The sequence below is a fragment of the Lissotriton vulgaris genome, chromosome 3_2, assembly GCF_964263255.1.
Source record: "Lissotriton vulgaris chromosome 3_2, aLisVul1.2, whole genome shotgun sequence".
Taxonomy (NCBI): Eukaryota; Metazoa; Chordata; class Amphibia; order Caudata; family Salamandridae; genus Lissotriton; species Lissotriton vulgaris.
The window spans coordinates 329,863,148-329,886,116 of NC_141690.1; the positions used below are offsets into that span (position 1 = coordinate 329,863,148).

At 45.1% G+C, this 22,969-nt stretch overlaps 1 protein-coding gene across 1 annotated transcript in view; it reads right to left on the minus strand.

Annotated features, from left to right (window-relative positions):
- The window catches only part of RPIA (ribose 5-phosphate isomerase A), a 121,819-nt gene that overhangs the window by 35,828 nt on the left and 63,022 nt on the right, over positions 1 to 22,969 (minus strand). Inside the window, exon 5 of the mRNA XM_086964591.1 lies at positions 14,676 to 14,740. Within this exon, the coding sequence (XP_086820717.1) occupies positions 14,676 to 14,740 (65 nt within the window). The remainder of the gene's footprint in view (positions 1 to 14,675; positions 14,741 to 22,969) is intronic.

Sequence of the window (22,969 nt, forward strand, 5' to 3'; positions counted from 1 at the left end):
ACGCGCTCCCCTCCAAAGACTACATCCTTCTGGGAGACCTCAACTTCCACCTTGAAAAGATCAACGACCGCAACACCACCACCCTCTTGGACAACCTCGGACTTAAACAACTGGTCACTACCCCCACCCACATCGCAGGCCACACACTCAACCCTATCTTCACCTCCAGCAATCATGTCTCTTTCAGCCACACTACGTATCTCCTCTGGACTGACCACAGCTGCGTTCACTTCACCTACAACAAGCCAAAACCCATCAACCACCCCCAACCAACTCTGCAAAGAAACTGGAACAAAATCACCATCGACCAGATCTCCTCATCGCTCCTTCTAAACACCCCAGCCCACTCTTCTAACCCAAACCAAGCCGCCGCCAACTTCACCCTATGGTTATCCAACACCGCCGACACCTTAGCACCACTGAAAAAACGTCAAAGCAAACCTGGCAGCAAGAAGGCCTCATGGTTCAACGATGATCTTAAGAAGTCCAAGAAACTCTGCCGCTACCTTGAAAAGGCCTGGAAAAAAGACCCAACCACTAGCACCAAGGACGCCTTCAAAAACGCCACCCGCACACACCACCAACTAATCCGAAAGGCCAAGAAAACAGCATTCAAGGATCGACTTGACAACAACGCCCACAACAGCAAGGAACTTTTCAACATCGTCAAGGAATTTACTAATCCCTCAGCCAACTCCAACGACATCACCCCCTCTCAAGCCCTCTGCGACTCCCTAGCCTCATTCTTCCACAACAAAATTGCAGACATCCACAACAGCTTCGACAACCAACCCGGAGACCAACCCACCCAACCATATGCTGAACATTCTCCCCCCTTGAACACCCTTAACAACTGGAACCCAATCTCCACTGAGGACACCATCCGCCTGATGAACTCCATCCACTCAGGATCCCCCACAGACCCATGTCCTCACCACATCTTCAACAAAGCAAATTCCATCATAGCACCGCACCTCCGAGACGTCATCAACTGCTCCCTCAACTCCGCCACCTTCCCGGAAAGCTGGAAACACGCTGAACTCACCGCCCTTCTGAAAAAACCCACAGCGGACCCCACCGAACTCAAAAATTACCGCCCCATTTCACTCCTTCCATTCCCGGCTAAAGTAATCGAGAAAGCTGTCAACAACCAGCTCGCCGCTTTCCTCGAAGCCAACAAATCCCTCGACTCCTCACAATCTGGCTTCCGAGCAAAGCACAGCACTGAGACCGCCCTCATCGCAGCAACAGACGACATTCGAACTCTACTGGACAATGGAGACCCTGTCGCCCTCATCCTCCTCGACCTCTCTGCAGCCTTCGACACAGTCTGCCACAGCACCCTTTTACAACGCCTCAGAAACATCGGAATCCAAGGAAAAGCACTTGAATGGATCACCTCGTTCCTCACCGTAAGAACCCAGAGAGTCCGCCTTCCACCATTCAAGTCCGAGGCCACGGAAGTCATCTGTGGCGTACCCCAAGGGTCCTCACTCAGTCCCACCCTCTTCAACGTATACATGAGCCCCCTCGCGGCCATCGCCCGCCAACACAACCTCAACATCATCTCTTACGCGGATGACACTCAACTGATCCTCTCTCTCACCAATGACCCCAGCACCGCCAAAACTAACCTACACGAAGGAATGAAAGAAGTTGCCGAATGGATGAAGCACAGCCATCTGAAACTGAACTCAGATAAAACAGAAGTCCTCATCTTAGGTACATCCCCCTCTGCATGGGACGACTCTTGGTGGCCGGAAGCCCTCGGAAAAGCACCCATCCCGACAGACCACGCACGGAACCTAGGCGTTATCCTGGATTCTTCACTCTCAATGAACAGACAAGTCAGCGCCGTATCCTCATCCTGCTTCAACATTCTTCGCATGCTCAAAAAAACATTTCGCTGGATCCCCACCGAAACAAGAAAAACAGTCACCCACGCTCTGGTCACGAGCCGACTGGACTACGGAAACACCCTCTACGCAGGTACTACCGCTAAACTCCAGAAGAAACTCCAACGAATCCAAAACGCCTCAGCCAGGATCATATTAGACATCCCACGCAACGAACACATCTCTGGTCACCTGAAAGACCTCCACTGGCTACCCGTCAATAAGAGGATCACCTTCAGACTGCTAACCCACGCACACAAATCACTCTACGACATCGGACCAGAATGCCTCAACTCACGACTGTCCTTCTACACCCCCTCCCGACAACTACGTTCTTCCAGCCAAGCCCTCGCCACTGTACCTCGCATCAACAAGACCACCATGGGAGGCAGATCCTTCTCATACCTGGCTGCTAAAACATGGAACTCACTCCCCACTTACCTTCGCCTTACCCAGAACCACCTAGCATTCAGAAAACAACTTAAAACGTGGATATTTGACAAGTAATCCTCCTCCCCTCCCTAAGCGCCTTGAGACCCTCTGGGTATGTAGTGCGCTATATAAATTCTTTGACTTGACTTGACTTGACTCAATTATTTTTGCTGGTAAGGGACGACAGAAACAGTAGATTTTAGATGTGTGATGAACTTGGATAGTTCTTCCGGATTGATTAGGTTGATGAAATCTTGTAGATGTGCGCATTCAGGTAGGGGTACTGAGGATTTTGTGTCCTGTCAAAATTTCCCTAATCACATGCATATTCTCTTTGAAGTAACTGAGGATCTCTTCACATTTTTGTGTTTGAAAAGTCTCTTATAATGTTTAAGAAAGCAGATTTAATTTAAGTGGCTTTAATGGAAAATGCTATTCTTGGGTAGTAAAGAATTTTTGCATAAGATGCGTAGAAAAGTGCCCCTTTTTGTCAGTCCTCCCCGCATTTTGCCACTGGTACAGATGTTTTTCGACTGATGTGCACTGGGGTCTCTGCTACCCAGGCCTCATTCCTTAAAAACAAGATAAAACTGTTTATTTGTAACTCAATTGGCACACACTTTAACATCCCTGTAAGTCCCTAGTAGGTGGTACAGCTGGTACCTATGACCTGGGTATTAACGATGGTCCAACAGGGCTGAAGCATGTATGATGCCACCTAACGGGAACATCCTGTAAATTGCATGCAGGCTGCCATTACAGACTGCGCGTCATGGTGCCAACAACAAGCGAAAATATGACATGGCGTCCACAGGTCTAAGTGATTACAGACAATATATGTAAGTTACCCCTACAGCAGGCCTTGTAGCATTATATTACATGTGATGGCATATCTGCATAAACAGAAATGGCCCTATGCTGTCTAGTTCAATTATTAGATGGTACAAGTGAACAGGGAAGCCATCTTAAGTTTATGTACTGGGCACTGGTCATTAGGAGTTCCACAGGTACATGATGGCTTTGGTATCAAACACCATGTCTAAATAAATCTGTACTGGTTCCAGTACACAATTTATTATGAAATGCCCCCAGAGAGCACCTTAGACCCTACCAGTATGTAATGTACTGGCTGACTGGTATCTATCAGCCTGCCACCACAGACCAGTTTCTGACCCCCCTGCAGGTGAGAGGCTGCGCTCTCTGTGGTCAGAAACAAGGCCTGCTCCGGAGGACGATGTTCATACCTCCTCCTAGTGATTTAGCATATCGAGGCCAAGGACTTCAAAGATCCTGGTACCTTTGATATGCGACCCAGGCTTCCCCCAGAACTGAGAGATGCCACACCCTGCCCATTTGGCACCAGTATTTAGTCAAGTCCCTGACACCAGGAACTCGAGATTCGTCTGCCTGAAGAAGGACTAAGAAGGGCCAAAGATGTGACAACTGTGGACCAGCATCTTCCTTGTTGCAAAACCCTGCCTGACTGCTGCTCTCCCGCCAATAACTGACACCAACTTGTCCAGAAGCGGAACAGTCTCCCCGAACTCTTGGAGGTCTGCCCAGCACATCCTCTACCCACCAGCATTTCCCTTGATGTGAAGGAGCCACTTCCCTGCACAAGCAAGCACAGACTGGTGCAGCCAGGTCCAGAAATCCGACAACCTCCGGGCCCACTGAGGGAACAGCACCCAAGCAAAAGATATCGGTTCTCAGGTCAGATCAGTATCCCTACCGAATCGGGAGATGCCAGGACCCCAAGGAGCCGCCCTGCACGAATACCTAGGGTACTGGAGCTAGGAACACCAGGATCTGTGAGAATCTCTAACTCACCAACCCGCTGGAAAAAAACACCTTTGCACTCGAGCTCTCTAGCCCAGGTTCACGTAAACAGATGGAGTCTCTGAGGTCCCGAAACCCTCAAGAGCCTCCCCCCAACCCAATTTGAAATCTACCGGACTGGTCCCCCAGCCCCCACTTGCAGCTTTTGCAGGTTCAAGGCTTCTACTGCAAAAAGCACCTCTACACCTGGACACCCCAGGGCAGGTAAACTTGATCTGTTGGTGCTTTCTTGGACCTTTGCCCCTACTTACCTCAAGTCTAGAAGAACAGTTCTGCAAGTCATATGTAAGTCACCTATGCAGTGAATGTGTCTCCCATAGAATAACATTATTATATTTGAGGCTCATGCCTCAAATCTGGCAGCTGTCATTTTCTACAGTTTTTACTGTAAAATTTGATAAAATATAAAGTACTTAACCGGTTACGAATATCTTGGTCTCTAAACTTATCTAAAAATTGATGTCATTTTTCTAAATTGGTCTCAAGGTGAGGAAGAGGTGTGGCGCAGCGGCTAGGGCGACTGACCCCGGAATCTGGGGCTCACGGTTCGATCCCCGGCACCGGCGGCAGATTAGCCCAGCACCATGTGACTCTGGGCAATAGCTTGCTTGATCTTCCCGACGGCCCCCAGCGCCTAGAGACCCTTACGGGTGAATGTGCGCTTTGCAAATGTGGATTTATTATTCAAGATGATTTTTGAGTGCGTGTTTCATTTATTGACTGTGTACAACAAATGTTTAACACTAACCTCTGAGAAGCCTAAACTGCTCGCCCACACTACCAGAAGAGAGAGCATTTGGGATTGTTAATTTAAACCTTGTAAGCCAGTATGGGTAGTCTGGACTTTCTACATAGTGTACCTCGTTATGGTACACTACATGAAAAGCCACCTTCCTAAAAGATGTATATATATTGTTTTCTTAGCCTGTATGGTTGTGGCGGATTTTCTACACGCAAGCTCACCCAAAATAAGCATATATGGTTTAATGGTTCCCTCTGCTGGTCAATTACAGTAATACAGTACACAGAAACATAAATGTGGCAATACCTCTTGCAGAGGCTTAATATTCAAACTAAAGTAGAGCTCAATGTATTGGAAGTAAGTAAATGTCCCCATTGCTCTATTGTGATAACAAATCTGAGATGAGACAACTGCACACTACAAACTAAATCTAAACCTATCCATAACCTTTCGCTTTCATTTGATCCTTAATCTAATGAGGCAGTAGCTCAGGGTCAAGGGGGCCAGGCTGGGGCAGGGGCACCCTCAGTGCTGCCAAGTTTCCAGGATCCGTATGTGTGACTCTTCCATGTTTGCTGTGCCGTAAAGGGTGGCATTTCCAGGTCTGGCACGTGACATTTTGAGTAACATGTTAGTTCAAACTTACACAATGGCCCAAGCAGATATACATTTCCGGCACCAGTAGCAGGAACTTTCACTTAGGCATTTATCAGACACTTTGCAAGTGGTATGACCCCACCAGCAGCAGGAATAGTCCCTAGCAGCACAAAGTGACACCTTGGTGGTCTCTCACAATATCAGCCCTCCTGCCAGCAATAATTCCACAAAGGCCGCCTACTATCATCATCATCATCTCGCCCAACAAAAAAAAATAAGGGAAAAAAAAATTAACGCTGACTGTTGGCATACAAAAGGGTAGGATACTATTTTTGAAACCTAAAAGGTAAAATGACCAATGCTGTTGTGGGGATAACCCGGGCAGACGGCAGTTTAAGGTTTCTGTTTTATATTTGTAAGGCTTAGTGCGATTGCTTAAGTAATTAATTCACTTATGCTTGTTATGAGAAGCAAGGACAATTTGCTTTGTCCCCTTTATTTTTTTTAAACAAATACTCCAGTAAAGCTAGTCGCAGTCATACACATTTGTGCTTTTAGGTGCAGACGCGGTCTATACTTTTAATCCAGAAGTGTTCAAATGTTTTAACTTTCTTGCCTCCAAGTTATCCAAAGAATGACATTTGTTTTCCCTCCAGATCTTTTTATAACCTTGTAAAATCATTTCAAATGAAAACCACTAGCCAGCTAATGATATTTCCTTGTTTTATGGTCTTTTCTTTCCTCGTTGAATCAATAACATTGGAATGAACACACTACAGTAATAATCTATAATGGTCAAATGGTCTCTTGTGCTGGGACACATTCTGCAAGTTCTGGTTATATAACCAATAGTATGATGCATTCTGGTACTAGTAGTTTTAGGACAAACTGTGCAAAGAGACACTGGCAAAAAGCCATGTTCAGGACTAGCAGAAGGTGTTTATTAAGACACAGCACATTTTCCACTACAGCAGACCAAGTGAGTAGGTCACGTTCCTGTTAAAGAGATCACAAGACTTCCAAACCCTACGCTGGTGCCGGAGAAGCAGTAGCTGTGGTCTCTCAGGTGCCGACTTACTGCCTATTTCAAGCTACACTACTAGGACTGGAGACAGTAAAGTGCACTCATGGAATGGGCGGAGCGTGCAGCTGGGAGGAGGAGACAAGCAAATCTGAAGGCACAGACGGAATGCAGGACAGGAGTGTCTTCCCCAGCCATGGAGCATGGGGATAATGTACACCACATGGGAGCTGTAGTCAAACACTTCTTTATTCCTCGGCATACATTCACGCACTGCGCATTATCTCATATTCAACATTACCCACACCCTAACACCTCCCTGCATATGACGTAGTTCCTGTGCGGAGTTCACCCTAGAACCATAAGGATCCCAGTGTGTATATCAACAATATGCTACTTCTACCCCTTGGTTAAATAAAAAGTGGTTATCATGTTGTGTATCACACTGCCCATTCACTGTCTTTGTAATAAATACTCTTCATTTGTGACACTTGAATAAATCATGTGGGAAATATAAGGCAGAAAACAGCCTTTTAATTTTAATAAGTTCTGGAAACTCACATTTTCCACATACTAACCCAAGTGATAAAATATAGTGACAAAATAGATTGTACTCAAGTTCCATCTAGGAATAAGAGGTTGCTATTTGATGTAAGCCTTAATAAATAAAAAAAAAAAAATTAAAAAGACACGCTTTCTACAAAATATGCAGGTGGCTTGCCGTTTTACCCTTTCTAGCACATTTCATAGGGGACTACATTCAAATAAATAAACAGCTGCAAAAACAGGTTAGACGTTGACACTATCCCCAGTCTGTGATTAATCAGACGTGAACCACAACCACGCAAATGCAGGATACTTTCCAGGACTGCAGGCCAGTGACTTCTTTGAGCAGAGATTAGTGAATGTGCCTCCTGTTTTCTGGCCATGAAAGAATGGAGGAAAAATCTTCCACTGCTGCCTGTAGAATACTGCTAAGTGTGAACTGTTGCGCAAAAGCTTGAATTGTCTTGTGGGGGGAGAGAGCCTTTAGAAGCGCTATCACTCTCCTCTCGTCCTGAAACCACCCATCCTTAGGAAAAAGAGAACCTGTCTCCGAGCCTTCTCTGGCGCTACCCCAAGGATATGGAACTCTCTCCCACCGGAAGTTCGCAGAATCTCTTCAACGACTGCTTTCAAACTGGAAGCCAAAAGATTCCTTATGAACACATTTTTACCTTAATTTGGGCTAGGGTCACCTGCTCGAAATCATTGATCCTACATCTATTGTACCTTCGTGTGATGCTGCTCTTCTGTACCGTATTGTGTGCCCCCCTCGTAGCCCGCTATTTTCCTGCTTATTGTATCTCTCTCATTGATTAATTTGTCTAGGAATCAAGTGATTATTCATGTAATGTATTCCTACTTGATGTCAATATTCGATGTATGCTCTTTCCCGCACGGTTTGCCCCCCTTTGGAGCCTGCTATGTACCTGTTTATTGCACTACTCTCCCCGATTCATTTGTCTGGGAATTATGAGATTATTCCTGCATTGTATTCTAACTTGATGTTCGATATAGGATGCATGTCCTTCCTTCCATTCTTTGTAAAGAAATCTGATATCCTTCAGTATCTTGTTTGCGCTATATAAAACTTTATAAATAAATAAACTAGTCATATCATCCTGTATTGAACACTGGAATTGGGTTCATTTATACCATCCAGAACACCACTGCCACACTCATTCTTGGTTTTCTTCACTGGACAAGTGTTAATTGTCTTCTGCTTCGAAGTGTGTTGTTTTCAGAAGTGGTCATAAGACTCTTCAATTCCGCCGCCCTCGTTCCACACATCCAAAATTCTCCTGGAATACACCTTTGCAACTCTTAGTTCCTCCAGTAATTTTTAGCTTAAGGTACCCAAAATGAAACACTGTCAGGGATGGATGGATCTTTATCTTTCTTGACAGCTAAAACTTTGGAACAGTATGCACTCTCAGTAGTGTATGGTTCAGGAAGCTCCTGCCACCTCAAACAAGCTACGGAGAGACAGACAGAAGCAGTTCAACCCTCCCTTCAGGGTCAGATGCCTTCATCCCGTGGTGGGCGGTAATCTACCGGTGACAGAAGGGTAGAAGAGTGGACTAGTGCCTGTACAACTCCGAAGGAGAGCTTTGGACAGTCCTAACTTTTGACAGAGTCCTTCAAACACTACTACATATTCAGGAGAGGAATGACAACTACTTTCCCCTTTGCATAAGCTGCTTGAAACATTGTATGCATCAATAGCAGATCACAAATTTTGTACCAAGTAGCCAGGATAACATTCGAGCACTTAAAAAGGCCTCCTTAACAGAAGCTTGTATTGGGAAGAAAAAGTAGGACCACAAAACGAAACCCTCATCCAGTCTTAGCTTACATCACTAACCACTCCAAAGAATATTCCAGGGTAAAACATGTCTTTAACACTCTTCTCTAAAGGCAGAAATTGGCCACTCAGAGTAAAAACAAAAATAGCTGTAATACCAAGAGGTCCAGAAACTTCTAATCCGCACACCTCGCCCTCGCAGAAACCCCACACATAAGTCGCAGTGGCACGGTTAAACCTATCGAAATGTAATGGGGGATGGTTAGCCCCGCTGACGGAGACAGGCGTCCTGAAAGCGTTGCGGGAGTTGGGCATCGACAAGATGGGAGATCTCTTCCTAAATGGTACTATGAAGACGTCGCAGCAGGCCCTCCAGTCCTGCCCTGGGGCGACGCTATTACATAACTTCCAGTACCACAGGGTTCGTAGAGCGGCGCTGGTTTCACTGGGCCCGGAGTTGGCGGAACCACAGGAAGTGCCTGAGCTCACGTATGTGATTAAGACCCCCTCTTCCCGTAAGTTGATCACTGCTCTTAAGAAACTTGGTGATGGGCATCGGCGGTGCCCCCCCTCCAGGGCCCGATTGGCCTGGCAGGCTGACCTTCAATCCCCGATCACGGACGAGATGTGGCGTTATTGCTGCGCTAACACTAGGAAAATTTCACTTAACAGTAGACACCGCCTAATTCACTTTAAGTACCTGCAGCGGGTATATTATACGCCGGATAGGCTACATAGGTATGGGCTGCGGGATTCAGCGGAGTGTGAGCGCTGCCATTTCCCTGTGGCTGATTTTCTCCATATGGCCTGGACTTGTCCTAGCATCCATAAGTTTTGGGGAGAGGTCTTCGCGGAACTTAGCTCTTTCCTGGGCGCAGAGGTTTTACCCTGCCTGGCGCGGGCATTGCTGGGTTTCTCTAAACCGCTGCCGGTGACATTGAGGCGGCTTGCTGACGCAGCATTGCTGGTGGCCAAGCGTTTGGTTGCGTTGTGCTGGATGAGGGGGCCTGTTCCTACTAAGAAGCGCTGGGAGGCCGACTTGCTCTACTGTTGTACGCAGTCGGAGGTGTACAGTGAACTGCTTCCCCCGAAAAGTCGCCCCAAAAACTTCTGGGGGTTATTTAAGGAGTTCCAGAGCGCGCAAGGGGACAGTGAGTCGGATTCTGAGGGGGAGGTGTTAGATGAGCTGCAGGAAGGTGGGGTGTCGATGGTTGACTCTGAGGAGAATGATGGTTGAATGTTCCCTTCCTGGAGGTGGGTGGGGGATCCCGCCTACGTTTTGTCTGTGCAGTGTGCTGGGTGGATACTTATGTCGGCTGTTCTGGGTGGTGGTTCGCATAGTCCCTCTAGTACTTTGCTCCGTTCCATTGGGTCCTTGAGTCAGTAGCTATGGGTCCTGAGTTCGACCGCAGTTGTGGTAATGGGTGGGGGTGGGCGAGTGGTCACGGGTAGAGGTAGTCTGGCTAGTTTGCAGGGTGGGGGTCTTGTTCTTGGGTGGGTTTTTTTAGTGGTTTACTACACCTTCTCATCTCCCCCTACCAGGGGGACTTTATCCTCCGGTCTTCAGGTAATTGGCTTATTGTGTATATACAGGCTGTATTACCTGTGCACACAGAACTGCGATATGGAGTGACATCACCAACGCTGCTGGTCGGATTTTGTTTTGTTATATTGTGGTCCGTCATCAATTGCTTTCATAACTCGGTATTGTCTCACACTTTTTCCTCTCCTACTGTTGCGCTAGCAGGCCTTCGGGTGGTTGGAGTCGTGGCTACGTGTGTGACCTCTACTTATTGACCTGGGTGTGGACTACTGTTGCCGCCGGCCTCCGGGTTGTAGGCGATGAAGGCTGTGTGCACAATTTGAAGGTGTAATAAAGTACAAATTTAATAAAAAAAAAAAAAAATGTAATAGGGGGGGGTTACAAACGGTATTCACTGTCTCATGCAGATTTGGGTGCTTTAAACACCAATATCCAAATGTCATTCCCCACCAATTAGTAACTGGTGCTATTTATGGCACCCTATAAATAAACTACTCCATGGCACTGTTATCTATCAGGTGCGATAAACAGCACCTGTACTAGTAATCAGGGCCTATGTGTAACCCCCAATTGTAACGCCATGCCTCACATATTTAACACCCTACATCTCCTGCACAGAAGCCGTATAATATATGGTAACAGCTTTTCCTTATGCTTCTTCGCTGCAAAGCAGCTACACCCACTCAACTGAGGGATGAGCATGCATCTTATAGCCCGCCGTAGCGGGCTATATCGGCTATTAAAGGCCCGCTGAATCGTTAAAGGCCCTAACCGAGGGCGAGGGACTTTAACGAGACAGCGGGACTTTAATAGCCGGTATAGCCCGCTACGAAGGGCTATAAGGCTATTAGAACATTCTGCCACAAGAGGGCAGAATGTTCTAACAAATTAAAAAAAGGGTTCTCGAAGTTCGAGGGTATGTAAATCCCCTCGAGCTTCGAGAAGCCTTTGTAGAACATTGGAGTGTTGCTCTGCGGGCCTTTGTCCGGCAAGTAGAAGCAGGGAGCACTCCATTGTCTGCAATGGAGCTACCAACATTCCAATGTTCTAATACACTATCATGTGCTTTCTCTCAATGGCACGAGGGGATCCCCTTTGGCCCGAGCTGTCCAAGCCTGTTTTCGGCTTCACCAACAGCACCACTACTCTCTGCTCACTGCTACAGCAACTTGGGCTGAATTACAGACTACATCCATACTTGCTACACAGCAATTTAGTACTCACCACCTGCTGCACCTATTACTCAGAGGGCAAATAATAATACACAAAATACCAAAATATTGTGAATGTAAATATATAGATATATAGGCAAGCATAGATTTACTGAACTCCACATATATGTACTTTCAAGTTAAAAATATCATCAATGTACATGGAAAGGGCTGGAGAGTTGAATTAGGGGCCACTCAAAGCAGTGGCTATTTCCCTAACATGTTTCATACAACATGAATAAAAAGAAACAGCTGTTCCTTAAATCCATCACAATTACATTAAAAAACAAAAATGAGGTTTGTTTGCAGAATCAAACACCATGATCAGAGGCTACAATGGGTATGCAGAAATAATGTGATAAGAAGGGTTTTGAAATTAAATGTGCGCTAAAAGGACCAGCTGAGATGCAAATTCCGTGGGCTAATCAGTCTGAACTAAATAAAGTAGCATTGTGTTTAAAAGATGTATGACAGAACTGGTCAGATTTATTTAACCACATGTTCATAGGCAAGAATGGTTCATATGATTATCAATCATGACTTAAACACCACCTCTGCTGTACATTTAAATTATGGCAGATGTACATATTACCACAGGAAACATTTTATCCAAAGCAGACTTACAGCAGACAGAAATATGGGCACAAAAATCAAACCGCCTCTTGGATTTTCTTCCATCACAGTCTATATTCTTAGGTCAGCTGCAAGGTTCTCTTATTCTACTCAACAAATTTAAATAGCAATAATTTCTAGCTTGACAACTGATGAATGATTCTTCACGTAGTAAGGAATGAGATGCCAACAAGAAAAAGTATTAAAATATTGTTGATATAATAAAATCTAGAACTCAAGTTTCGACTAACCACATATAAAAGCATTGAAATACTTTATTCGAAACAAAATTTCATAAAAGTACATATACATTATCCCTAATAAATCCATAATAGACTGTACATAAAACAAATCATAAAACAATTCAGACAGTAGGTACGAGTTTTGACCTAATGAGCCAAGCATTCGCCACATATTTAGCCACTCCACAGACCATATACATTGAAGAAACATCCGTTAAAAAAATACGCATAGCTAATCTATGGTCCTTCACCCCTAGGTTCCTACAGACAGGTTTCAACCACCTTCCTCTAGGTTTTTTATATGCTACACATGCAAATAGGAAGTGGCCCAAGGATTCTTTTGGGCAGGAACAACCTGGGCATTTGTCCTCTGTTCCTCTATGTCCCTTCCAACATGCCTTGAATGAGTTAAGGGGTAGAATACCATATCGGAGTTTCAGAAACAATGTTCTATCACGAGGGACCTGGATAAAATCCAAAAAGGGCTCTAACTTCCTAAGGGGCTTGTGATCAAGGAAGGTACTAGTTAAATGACCCCAGTTTGGATTCCTGTGTTCTTTGGCAGCAACCAAATCCCAATAAAGTTTTTTGACAATTGCTTTTGGGGGTGGCAGTTGCGAGATCCAACTCTCCTCCAGACCTATTGATTTTACAAGTCTCTTTAAATTGTTGAGCCATTTAATTTTGTTTGCTACATTTAAACTAATAAGCTCATCCAGAACCTTAGCATAATTATAAAGTTCTGGGGTCCTTCTAAGACGAACCCAGAATAACAAGGGGCGAATTTGCACTAGATCCACAACCGATTTTTTACCCATGTCCAAAAAAAGAGGTTTCAAAGGGGACGATAAGGGTAGCGAGACCATATCTCTAATAAACTTATTCTCGGCCACCGCTAAAACTTTTGTATTTTCCGCCCCCCAAAGTTCTGAGCCATAAACTGCCGCTGCCAAAGCTTTCCCTTCATAAATTGCCAGGGTGGGGGCTATGGGACGACTGAAAGATCGACGCTGGTTCTTAAGAATTACTCCTGCAACCCTTTTGAGATTTAAAACCATTTGGCGATATGGGCTGACCAGCTCAAGTTATTGCAAAGTCTCACCCCGAGGTAATCAAATTCCTCTACCACCTCCAACGGGGTGTCATTCAGCCTGAGGTTTACCTTCCTAAGTTTCTTTTTATCCCCTTTGGCCCGAGCTGTCCAAGCCTGTTTTCGGCTTCACCAACAGCACCACTACTCTCTGCTCACTGCTACAGCAACTTGGGCTGAATTACAGACTACATCCATACTTGCTACACAGCAATTTAGTACTCACCACCTGCTGCACCTATTACTCAGAGGGCAAATAATAATACACAAAATACCAAAATATTGTGAATGTAAATATATAGATATATAGGCAAGCATAGATTTACTGAACTCCACATATATGTACTTTCAAGTTAAAAATATCATCAATGTACATGGAAAGGGCTGGAGAGTTGAATTAGGGGCCACTCAAAGCAGTGGCTATTTCCCTAACATGTTTCATACAACATGAATAAAAAGAAACAGCTGTTCCTTAAATCCATCACAATTACATTAAAAAACAAAAATGAGGTTTGTTTGCAGAATCAAACACCATGATCAGAGGCTACAATGGGTATGCAGAAATAATGTGATAAGAAGGGTTTTGAAATTAAATGTGCGCTAAAAGGACCAGCTGAGATGCAAATTCCGTGGGCTAATCAGTCTGAACTAAATAAAGTAGCATTGTGTTTAAAAGATGTATGACAGAACTGGTCAGATTTATTTAACCACATGTTCATAGGCAAGAATGGTTCATATGATTATCAATCATGACTTAAACACCACCTCTGCTGTACATTTAAATTATGGCAGATGTACATATTACCACAGGAAACATTTTATCCAAAGCAGACTTACAGCAGACAGAAATATGGGCACAAAAATCAAACCGCCTCTTGGATTTTCTTCCATCACAGTCTATATTCTTAGGTCAGCTGCAAGGTTCTCTTATTCTACTCAACAAATTTAAATAGCAATAATTTCTAGCTTGACAACTGATAATGATTCTTCACGTAGTAAGGAATGAGATGCCAACAAGAAAAAGTATTAAAATATTGTTGATATAATAAAATCTAGAACTCAAGTTTCGACTAACCACATATAAAAGCATGTTTAGTCCCTTACCCACCACCCTTTATAAGATTGAGGTCCGAGTCCACTTCATCGGCTCCATCAATAGCAACATCAAGCTGTGGATAATAAAGAAGAAATGGAGACAACGTGAGATTTCAGAGAGGGGCTTTGAATGGAAAAATATTTAATCCTAAACTTCCATTAGTTACGCTATTACCAGTACCGCCTATTGAAACCATGTAAAGCTATTAAAAAGGTGGCTAATAAATGTGGACTTGTGACCATTATGAAAAGATAAGCGAAAGTTAGCAAGCATGATGAGTGCTGAAACTTGTATCCATCATCGTTCTTCTGCTCACTTCGCCACCCCAGTTCAGACCCAGCCATATGCAAGTCAACTCTTGTCCCTGCTCCTCATGGGAACAGTCCAGCCCAAACTGCCAGGCCAGGTCTTCCCTTGACTGGAAACAAGAATCCTGGGACCAGTTTTGGGGCATCACCCCATATCAGGCAGGCTAGCTTGAATCCAGTGGCAAAACGAGCAAGGGACACACGTCTGGGCATACCCTTCCACTTAGGGCGAACAAAGCAAACACAATAAGACAATAAAAGATTTAACACCATTCAAAGATTGGAGCTGTACTTTATTTCTTTGAGTTACTTAGCCTGAATGCAAGTAAAGTTTGGCACATCAGTGCAGTTTCAAAATTGAGTTTTTTTGTTTTTTTATAATTATATTAAAAAAACACACTAGCCAGTCCAATGTGTTTCTCTTTACTGATACAAACGTCACATTCAAACTAGTTTTTTTTTTTTTTTAATGAATTGTTAAAATGCAAAGACATGCAGATGTTACAACTCAACTTGTTACAACTCATTTCAACATTCTGTGCCTGTTTCAACCGTAGGTCATTGCTTGGGACAAGAATACTAGGCATGCGCTGTATGGTGCAAGACACATTGTGGCTTACCAAGTACATAGAAGGGCTTTCAGCCCATCTATTGCTTACTGTTGCTTGGCTTTCCGGACACTCATTGGCGACTTCCTATTTGAGTCCCAAATTGTCAATCTTGTGTTTGACTCTTTATAATACACCAAGATTCGTCAATAATTCCTTAACTTTAGGAATCTTTCTAGAAGACCTAAACAAGCATTTACAATGCAACGGTTTCGCCTTTGGAAAAGTTTGAGCTATTGGCATTGTGAATGACAAACTTTTTATTTATGTGTTGGTTTTGAAAACAGATAAATAAATGGCATTGTCATTTACAATGGCAATAGCTTAATCTCTCGCAAATGCGATTTGGATTGCAACTATTTCAGTTATCATTTTGCACTACGATGAAAACTGGCTTGTGCATTTACTCCTGCAGAAGAGTATCAAGAGGAGAGCCACACAGGGCAATGTAAACAAGTAGCACTGTGATGTCACAAGGTGCTATAAAGAAACTGAGCACAGCTGGGTGGTATAAACAATGAGGGTACTGTGACATCACACGGTGATATAAACAGGAAACCTAAAAAGCAGAGACAAAGCGTGAAAGCAGGAATTAACAAAAACCTGCATGACTGAAATTACGAGGCAGGAAGTGTGTGGTGAGGATAAAAAAGGCATGAGGTAGAATCAGGACTATAGAGCGTTAGAATTTGGTAACTGGATCTTCAATAAAGTCAGCCTCTGGCTTCTGAGCAAAACTTTGGGCCAGGCTCTTATTCTTTTACAAATTAAGCACTGCCTTGATGAGTCGGTCAGCTCAACCCTGTTTACAGTTTACCCGATACCAATCCTTTATGTGGCAAGTACTCATTATTATTTCCAGCTGCATATATACCAAACAATAATAACCATCCACGCATGTATGCCAAATATTAACCCACCCAGACTACAGCCAATCCAATTTAAAAAGAAAGGCTCTGCTTTGTGAAGAAACCCGGGAGACCAGGAAGTAATGGTATCCAATTCCAACAGCTCTATGAGGCCAGCTTGCAGGGGTATATACAAGTTATATTAACATGCACTAAAGACTTCCACGGAGCCTGCGGGCAATTTCCCAGGGGCTCCTGTGAAAGTGAACTTTCTCTCTATCGCCCATCGGTCTATTCCTCCATCTCAGATTTTAAGGTATTATTCAATGTTTTTTGTCATCATGGGGCGTGAATTAGCAGAAAATCGGATATAACATATAAAGCTGTTCTTAGCAGGGGCCCCTAAAGTATGTTTGCCCGGGGTCCCCTAACCCCTTAAGATGATACTGGCACTGCACCATTTCCTGCATAACCCTTACACTCAGCACTACCACGGTTCACTACAGACATGCTCGCTCGTTCTCCTCCTCATGCAAGGCACCCTCTCTCTCCATGTCGTTCTCGTCGTCTGCTTGTTCCTGCGCCCACCCCGTCTCTCATTCCCCCATGGCCACCCCCTTCGCTCCCGAACCCCCTCGCTTCCTGCGCCTCCCCTCTTGCTGCATACCCCCTGCTTGTTGTTCTAACCTCTTTGTGCAGGACCCATCCTGTGTCAGGAAGCCGCGAGGACAGTTTAAAGATGATAGCGGCCTGGGGAAGGGGCGGAAGTTCGCGTCTGCTCACCCTGTAGCGTCCTGCTCACCGCCGCTGCTCCGGACCCTAGGCTGGCACTCCAGGGCCCCCGGTGGGGAGGTGCGGTGGTGGCGGTCCATGCCTGCAGAGCCAAGCGGTGTTTGTAGCCTGGAGCGGCCCGGGAGAGGTCCAGACGGAGCCGCTGTGTCCCGCCCGCCTCGCTCAGCCTCCAGGAAAGAAGCAGGAGGGGGCGGGAAAGGGGGAGGAGAGAGCTGACGACGGCCGGCCGGCGCGGGAGAGAACGAGGGGGGCGGGAGAGGACGAGGGAGGCGGGAGAGTACACGAACGGCGGGAGGGGGGCGGGAGAGGACGAGGGAGGCGGGAGAGGGGCATCTAGGAACAAATAAGGAGACCCGAGCAGCAAGGGAGGTGCCGGCAATGCCGGACCAGACACGGGGGCGTTCCCGGCGTCCCGTGACGTCGGCAAAAGCCAAAGAATGTCGGGAACGCCCCCGTGTCTGGTCCGGCATTGACGGACAGGCCCCTCGTCCAATGGCAAGGCTCCGTTTACGGAGCCAGCCAATCAAGGACGAGGGCCGGACAAAGCCACCTTACAGTTCTCAACAGGATTTCGCCTGCGCCGAAAAGATGCGCAGAGCGCATCCTTCGGCGAGGCGAAACCTAAAAAGGGCATACATACACCCATTATTAAGCAAAACTAACCCGGACCCGCTTGACCCCAACGACTACAGACCGATTACAAATGGACCTTTCCGGGACACAATAATAGAAAGAGCAGCATTCGCCCAGATGTCTCAGTTCATTGAAGATAACTCCAAAGTTTGCAACTTCCATGCAGGATTCGGTCCAGGAAGAGGTACAGAATCTGCCCTCAGCGCAATCTGGGATGACCTTAAGAACACAGCAGACTGGAACTGGGTTGCTGCACTGCTACTCTTGGACCTATCAACTGCCTTTGACATTGTTGACCATGACAATAGTACAAAGACTCTATGAAGCCGGAATAGATTAAACTGCTTTTGACTGGATTACATCCTACCTTCAAAACAGAACAAATGTCATCCGTTCTCTCCCTTTCACACTCAAATCATACTTTTTAGGTTTCCTCTGCCTCCGATTGACTTTTATTCGCCCGAATGTTGCAATTTTCGATCTTTGGAAGGAAACCTCCAATGTAATTGCATGTACTTTTCTTTCGTCCCCATCCTTTTTCGAGTAAGTTTCACTTGTCAGCACATTACCTCTTGTGATCCTTCCATTAACTGACACAAATTGCTTTTCTTCCAAACGGACTTCCACAACATTTTATTTTCTACTATTCCATTTCCGATACCTATTCCTACACTGAACTGAACATCACTGTTTTATTTAACTTTAACTTGCCTGCACATCACCGTTGAATTTATTTAAAGAAATTGCTTTCCACTCACTGCTCCAAAAGGGTTTTTTTGTCACTCTTACTTCACCTGTCATTCTTTAACTTCTCCTTTGACTCTGTCCCCTGCTCACCCAAAATTTTCACTCACCTGCAAATCCATGTTTTATTTAAATTAATTTAAATAAATTGCTTCCCTCTCACAGCTTCTAATCGTTCTTTGGCATGTAAAGTTTAATCCTCCACTGAATATTCATTACATTCTATTTTGTAACCCGCGCCTCTTGCCCGCACACCATGATTTCACTTCAATAAATTCCTTCCCAATAACTGCAATCAATTGCTTCTCCGGCAAATACACGTCCACAGTATTTTCATGTGTTACTCTTTAGTTTTCATTCCTTTCTGCTTCTTAACTTTTACTCACCCACATATTCTAGCTTTATTTAAATGTATGGCTTCTCGCTCACTTCTTTTCTATTACCACTGTATTTACGTTTATTTTTTCATTTCCAAACTCCACTTCTCTATAACTTTTATGTCACTACATATTACATTTGTAGTTTTTCTTTTTGCCAATTTATCTACTTTCCCATTCCCTTTCAGTCTCTCATTGCCACTCTCCATTGTTTCCCGAACCTCTCATTGTTTGCTCCTTTGCTCTCACACAGTTCATGCTTTAATATGCTCCTTCGCTGCTCATCTACCTTTAGCATTGGGTCGCCTTTCATTTTGTAAAGCACTTTGTAAAACACAAAATTAATACTTTTTAGCTTTATATCCAATTACATGTAATCCGTCCTTGGAGATCTGCAAACAAGCAAGTAGTCTACTCCATTTGCATATTAAGGGCCTGCTGGCGTGGGTCCTTAGCTCAGTTTGCCACTGGATTCAATCCATCCAGGCTGATGAGGGGTGCTTCCCCGAAACCAGTGCCAGGATGCTGGTTTCCAGTCCAGACTGGACTGTTCCCATGAGGCACAGGATCAAGACTAATTTGCATCTGGTTGGGTCTGAACTGGGGTGGCGAAGTGAGCTAAAGAACGATGATAGATAGGTTCAACCAAGATCAGTCACCGGGGGTGACAGTCTAAAAAGTTTCACCGCTCCGTCCATCATCTCCTTGTGTTTGCTTTGCTCCTTAAATCTAGCCATCTTGGTCCTCAATGCTCCATGTGATTCAGTCTCTGAAGTGAAATCTGTATGAATTAAGTTCAAATGAACTAAACTCCTTTGATCTCTACCCTACAAGAGGTAATCCATGACATTTGTTATCTCTGGCAGTTACTCAAAATGTACTTTATTTAGCCCGATACTGAATGATTACATTCTGGTTGTTTCAAACGAAAAGTGGGTGTCTTTTACTAATATCAGTCAAAGAGGTACAGCCACATTTGATGTAAATGGCATTGAAATGACTGTGTTTATTCTAAAATGTATAACACGTGTCATGAACTTTTAACACGTTCGATGCTGATGACGGAACCGCTCCGTCATCAGCTGCGGTTGGGCTGTGCTGATGACGGAGCGGTTCCGTCATGGCCCGGCCGCCGCGCCTGCGCGGCGCTTATTTCGCGGCTGCGTGGCGCGTTCTATTGAGCGGGGCGGGCCATGACGGAACCGCTCCGTCACGAGCACAGCTCAACCGCGGCTGGTGACGGAGCAGTTCTGTCACCAGCATGCGGCCGCCCGCCCTGTTAGCGCTGCGGCGGAATAGCCGCCGCAGCGAAAGAGTTAAAGAAGGGCCGGTTTTCAGAATGAGAGGTGTATATTTAGTAACATGTTTTTGATCACCCATGCAAAATGTTATGTTATTGTATGTTGTCCATTACGAGTTTAACAGCTATGACAGCTGTAACTAAATACAAACTAGTTTTTAGGTCTGGCTCCAGACAGCTTTCAAGGTCTGCAAAATCTTTTATTGTTTTTCTAATTATATAGAGGACTAGTTTGCCACACCTAACAACTGGTAGCAGGATGGTGAATTATTCTGGTCCCCATACAATAAATGAGGAGACTCCTGGAACAGCAGCAGCTGGGACTTTTTGGAGAACACAGAGGTCATGTTGAAACCTTAGCTCTCAAAGAAACACGCATTCGTTGTGATAGACTGATGCTTAGTTGAAGACTGATGTGAGAAATATTTAACTGCACTATAATACTTATAAAATCCTATTTTGCAAGAAAAAATGTGTAAAAAATACACTAAACTAAAAAAAAAACACAAAGTATCATTCTGCTTGAAACAGATAGCAGCCCACAGTTTACACCCCCACTTTGGGCAGGAAAACCGGTGGGAAAACGTAAAAAGGCTAGAAGATGTGACCACCTTTGCCAACTCCATCCCTAAGGTGGAGGAGGTGAAGTTAAAAATACTTTTCAGCCCACCTCCATCTTAAAGATGAAGGGACTCCTCCAATCAAGGCTAGGTCTATGCCCTGCTCCCACAGGAGGATGACATAATAGCGGGTGTTGGTACCACATGAAGGTGCACATTGACACTGCCTGCTACTACCCCAAACACAGCTAAATTTAGTATTTAGGTGGCTCCTCCAGACCTTGAAACTAGATTCCTGCAACCTACAAAGAAGGATGAAGATGAGGCCATGCAACAACGCCCGAAGAAGACTACTGACTTGGCCCAAGCCCTACTGGCCTGTCTCCAGTTTTAAGGGCTCTGCAAAGTAGGCGACTCCCAGAATCTAGAGGAAGACTGCCTGATCTTCAACAAAGACCAGATATCCCGAGGACAGCGGCCCTGTCCAGAAGCATCCAACTACATGGACTCTGGATCCAGCAGAAACCGCAACTCCTGCTCACTCTGTACTCGAAGCCCACAGCTCGAGTTTAAGTTGCTCACCTGTCCAGTGAAGTCTCCCCAGCGATCTTGACCTTGAGTTCAGGGCTGGCTGACCTCCACTGGACCCCGTTGACGACACCTGCCGCCTGCATCCAGTGGCTCCCCGGACCGCGACCGGCTCCCGTTAGAAGACTCAGACGTCTAAATGCACCCCTGAACCTCGATGAGCTGAATCGATTGTGCCCCTACGAATGTCTCCATCTGTACTTACCTCTGCCGTCATTGGTCTTCCCCCTGCAACCTCCAGTATGGCGTCTGCAGCCTGTTTGTCGAAAGCAAAATCCTCAAAGAAAAGCATTGGGTGTCCTATGCTGAAAGTGCAACCTGCATCCAGCCGACCCTCTGCCACTGGTAGTGTATGTTTGGTGCAGCTTTGTGGCCCCCCCCTCTGCTGGTCCTAACCCTCAAAGTTTGGCCCATGCACTTATAAGCAAGCAGTGTGGCTTCAAGCACCCCAGTCTCCATTGAAAAGCATTGGGCTGCACTACGATTTTGACCTCTGCACCCATCCATCCCTGTGCCGCCAGTGGTGCAGTTTTGGTACTCCCCTAATTCTTGTCCACCTTTGGCCCGACAACTGGAACTGTAAGTGCAATACTTAACCTTTTAACCGCATTATTGTTTTCCTACATAGGATAACACTGAAATGCTCGGATATTGTTCTGAAAACGTAATTACCTTATTGCGAAGATCTTGATCTTAAAATAAGGGCTCAGAGTGGTAGTCAGCACAAGTCGTGACTGGAGCGAGACAGCAGTAGGCCTCCCTGGGAACCCATTGAGGCACAATACATAACCACTGAAGGTACTGCGAGACCTGACCAGGATACGGATTAATATATCCCATTTCCTACCTCCCCAAAAATAGAAAGGCTCTTTTTTTTTTAGATCACACCCACTGAGACGCTCACAGTCTCAGTACACATGCCACAGTGGACCTGAAGAAAACCCATTTGACCGATCTAAGGAGCCAAGGGCTGAAACATGTCGACCTATTTTAAGAATAAAACACAATTTTTGAGTGCGTGAGCCCTAATAATTCTCTAAAGCGCACCAGAGCAAATTAAGTCTCGAATCCAGACTTAATATAAATCAATTCCTGGCTGTACGAGTATTTTTAAAGAGTGAAACCCCGCCCCTTCCCAACACATCACTGATCACTACTGTTTTTAACCAGAGGTATACCTATGGGTGGAGGATGCATAATTCACTAACCCTATGATGATGCAATCACGTGCACAATAGGTGGAGAACCAAGTTATAACGCCCTTTCTATCGAAAACACGTGAATGAGGAGTTTTTATTTGGGACACGTCAATACGATAACTGTATAGAACCAAGATATACCGCCCTTTCTATCGAAAACCCGTGAATGAGGGGTTTTTATTTGGGACACGTCAATACGATAACTGTATACCCAGGTTATGCAGGACAAGTGATCCTTTCCCCACTTGATTTTTTGATTGCTTAAAATAAAATACACAATAAGGATATTTTTCTAAAATTGGTACGGATCTCCTTTTTGAGTTGTGTGTCCATCATTGGTCAATG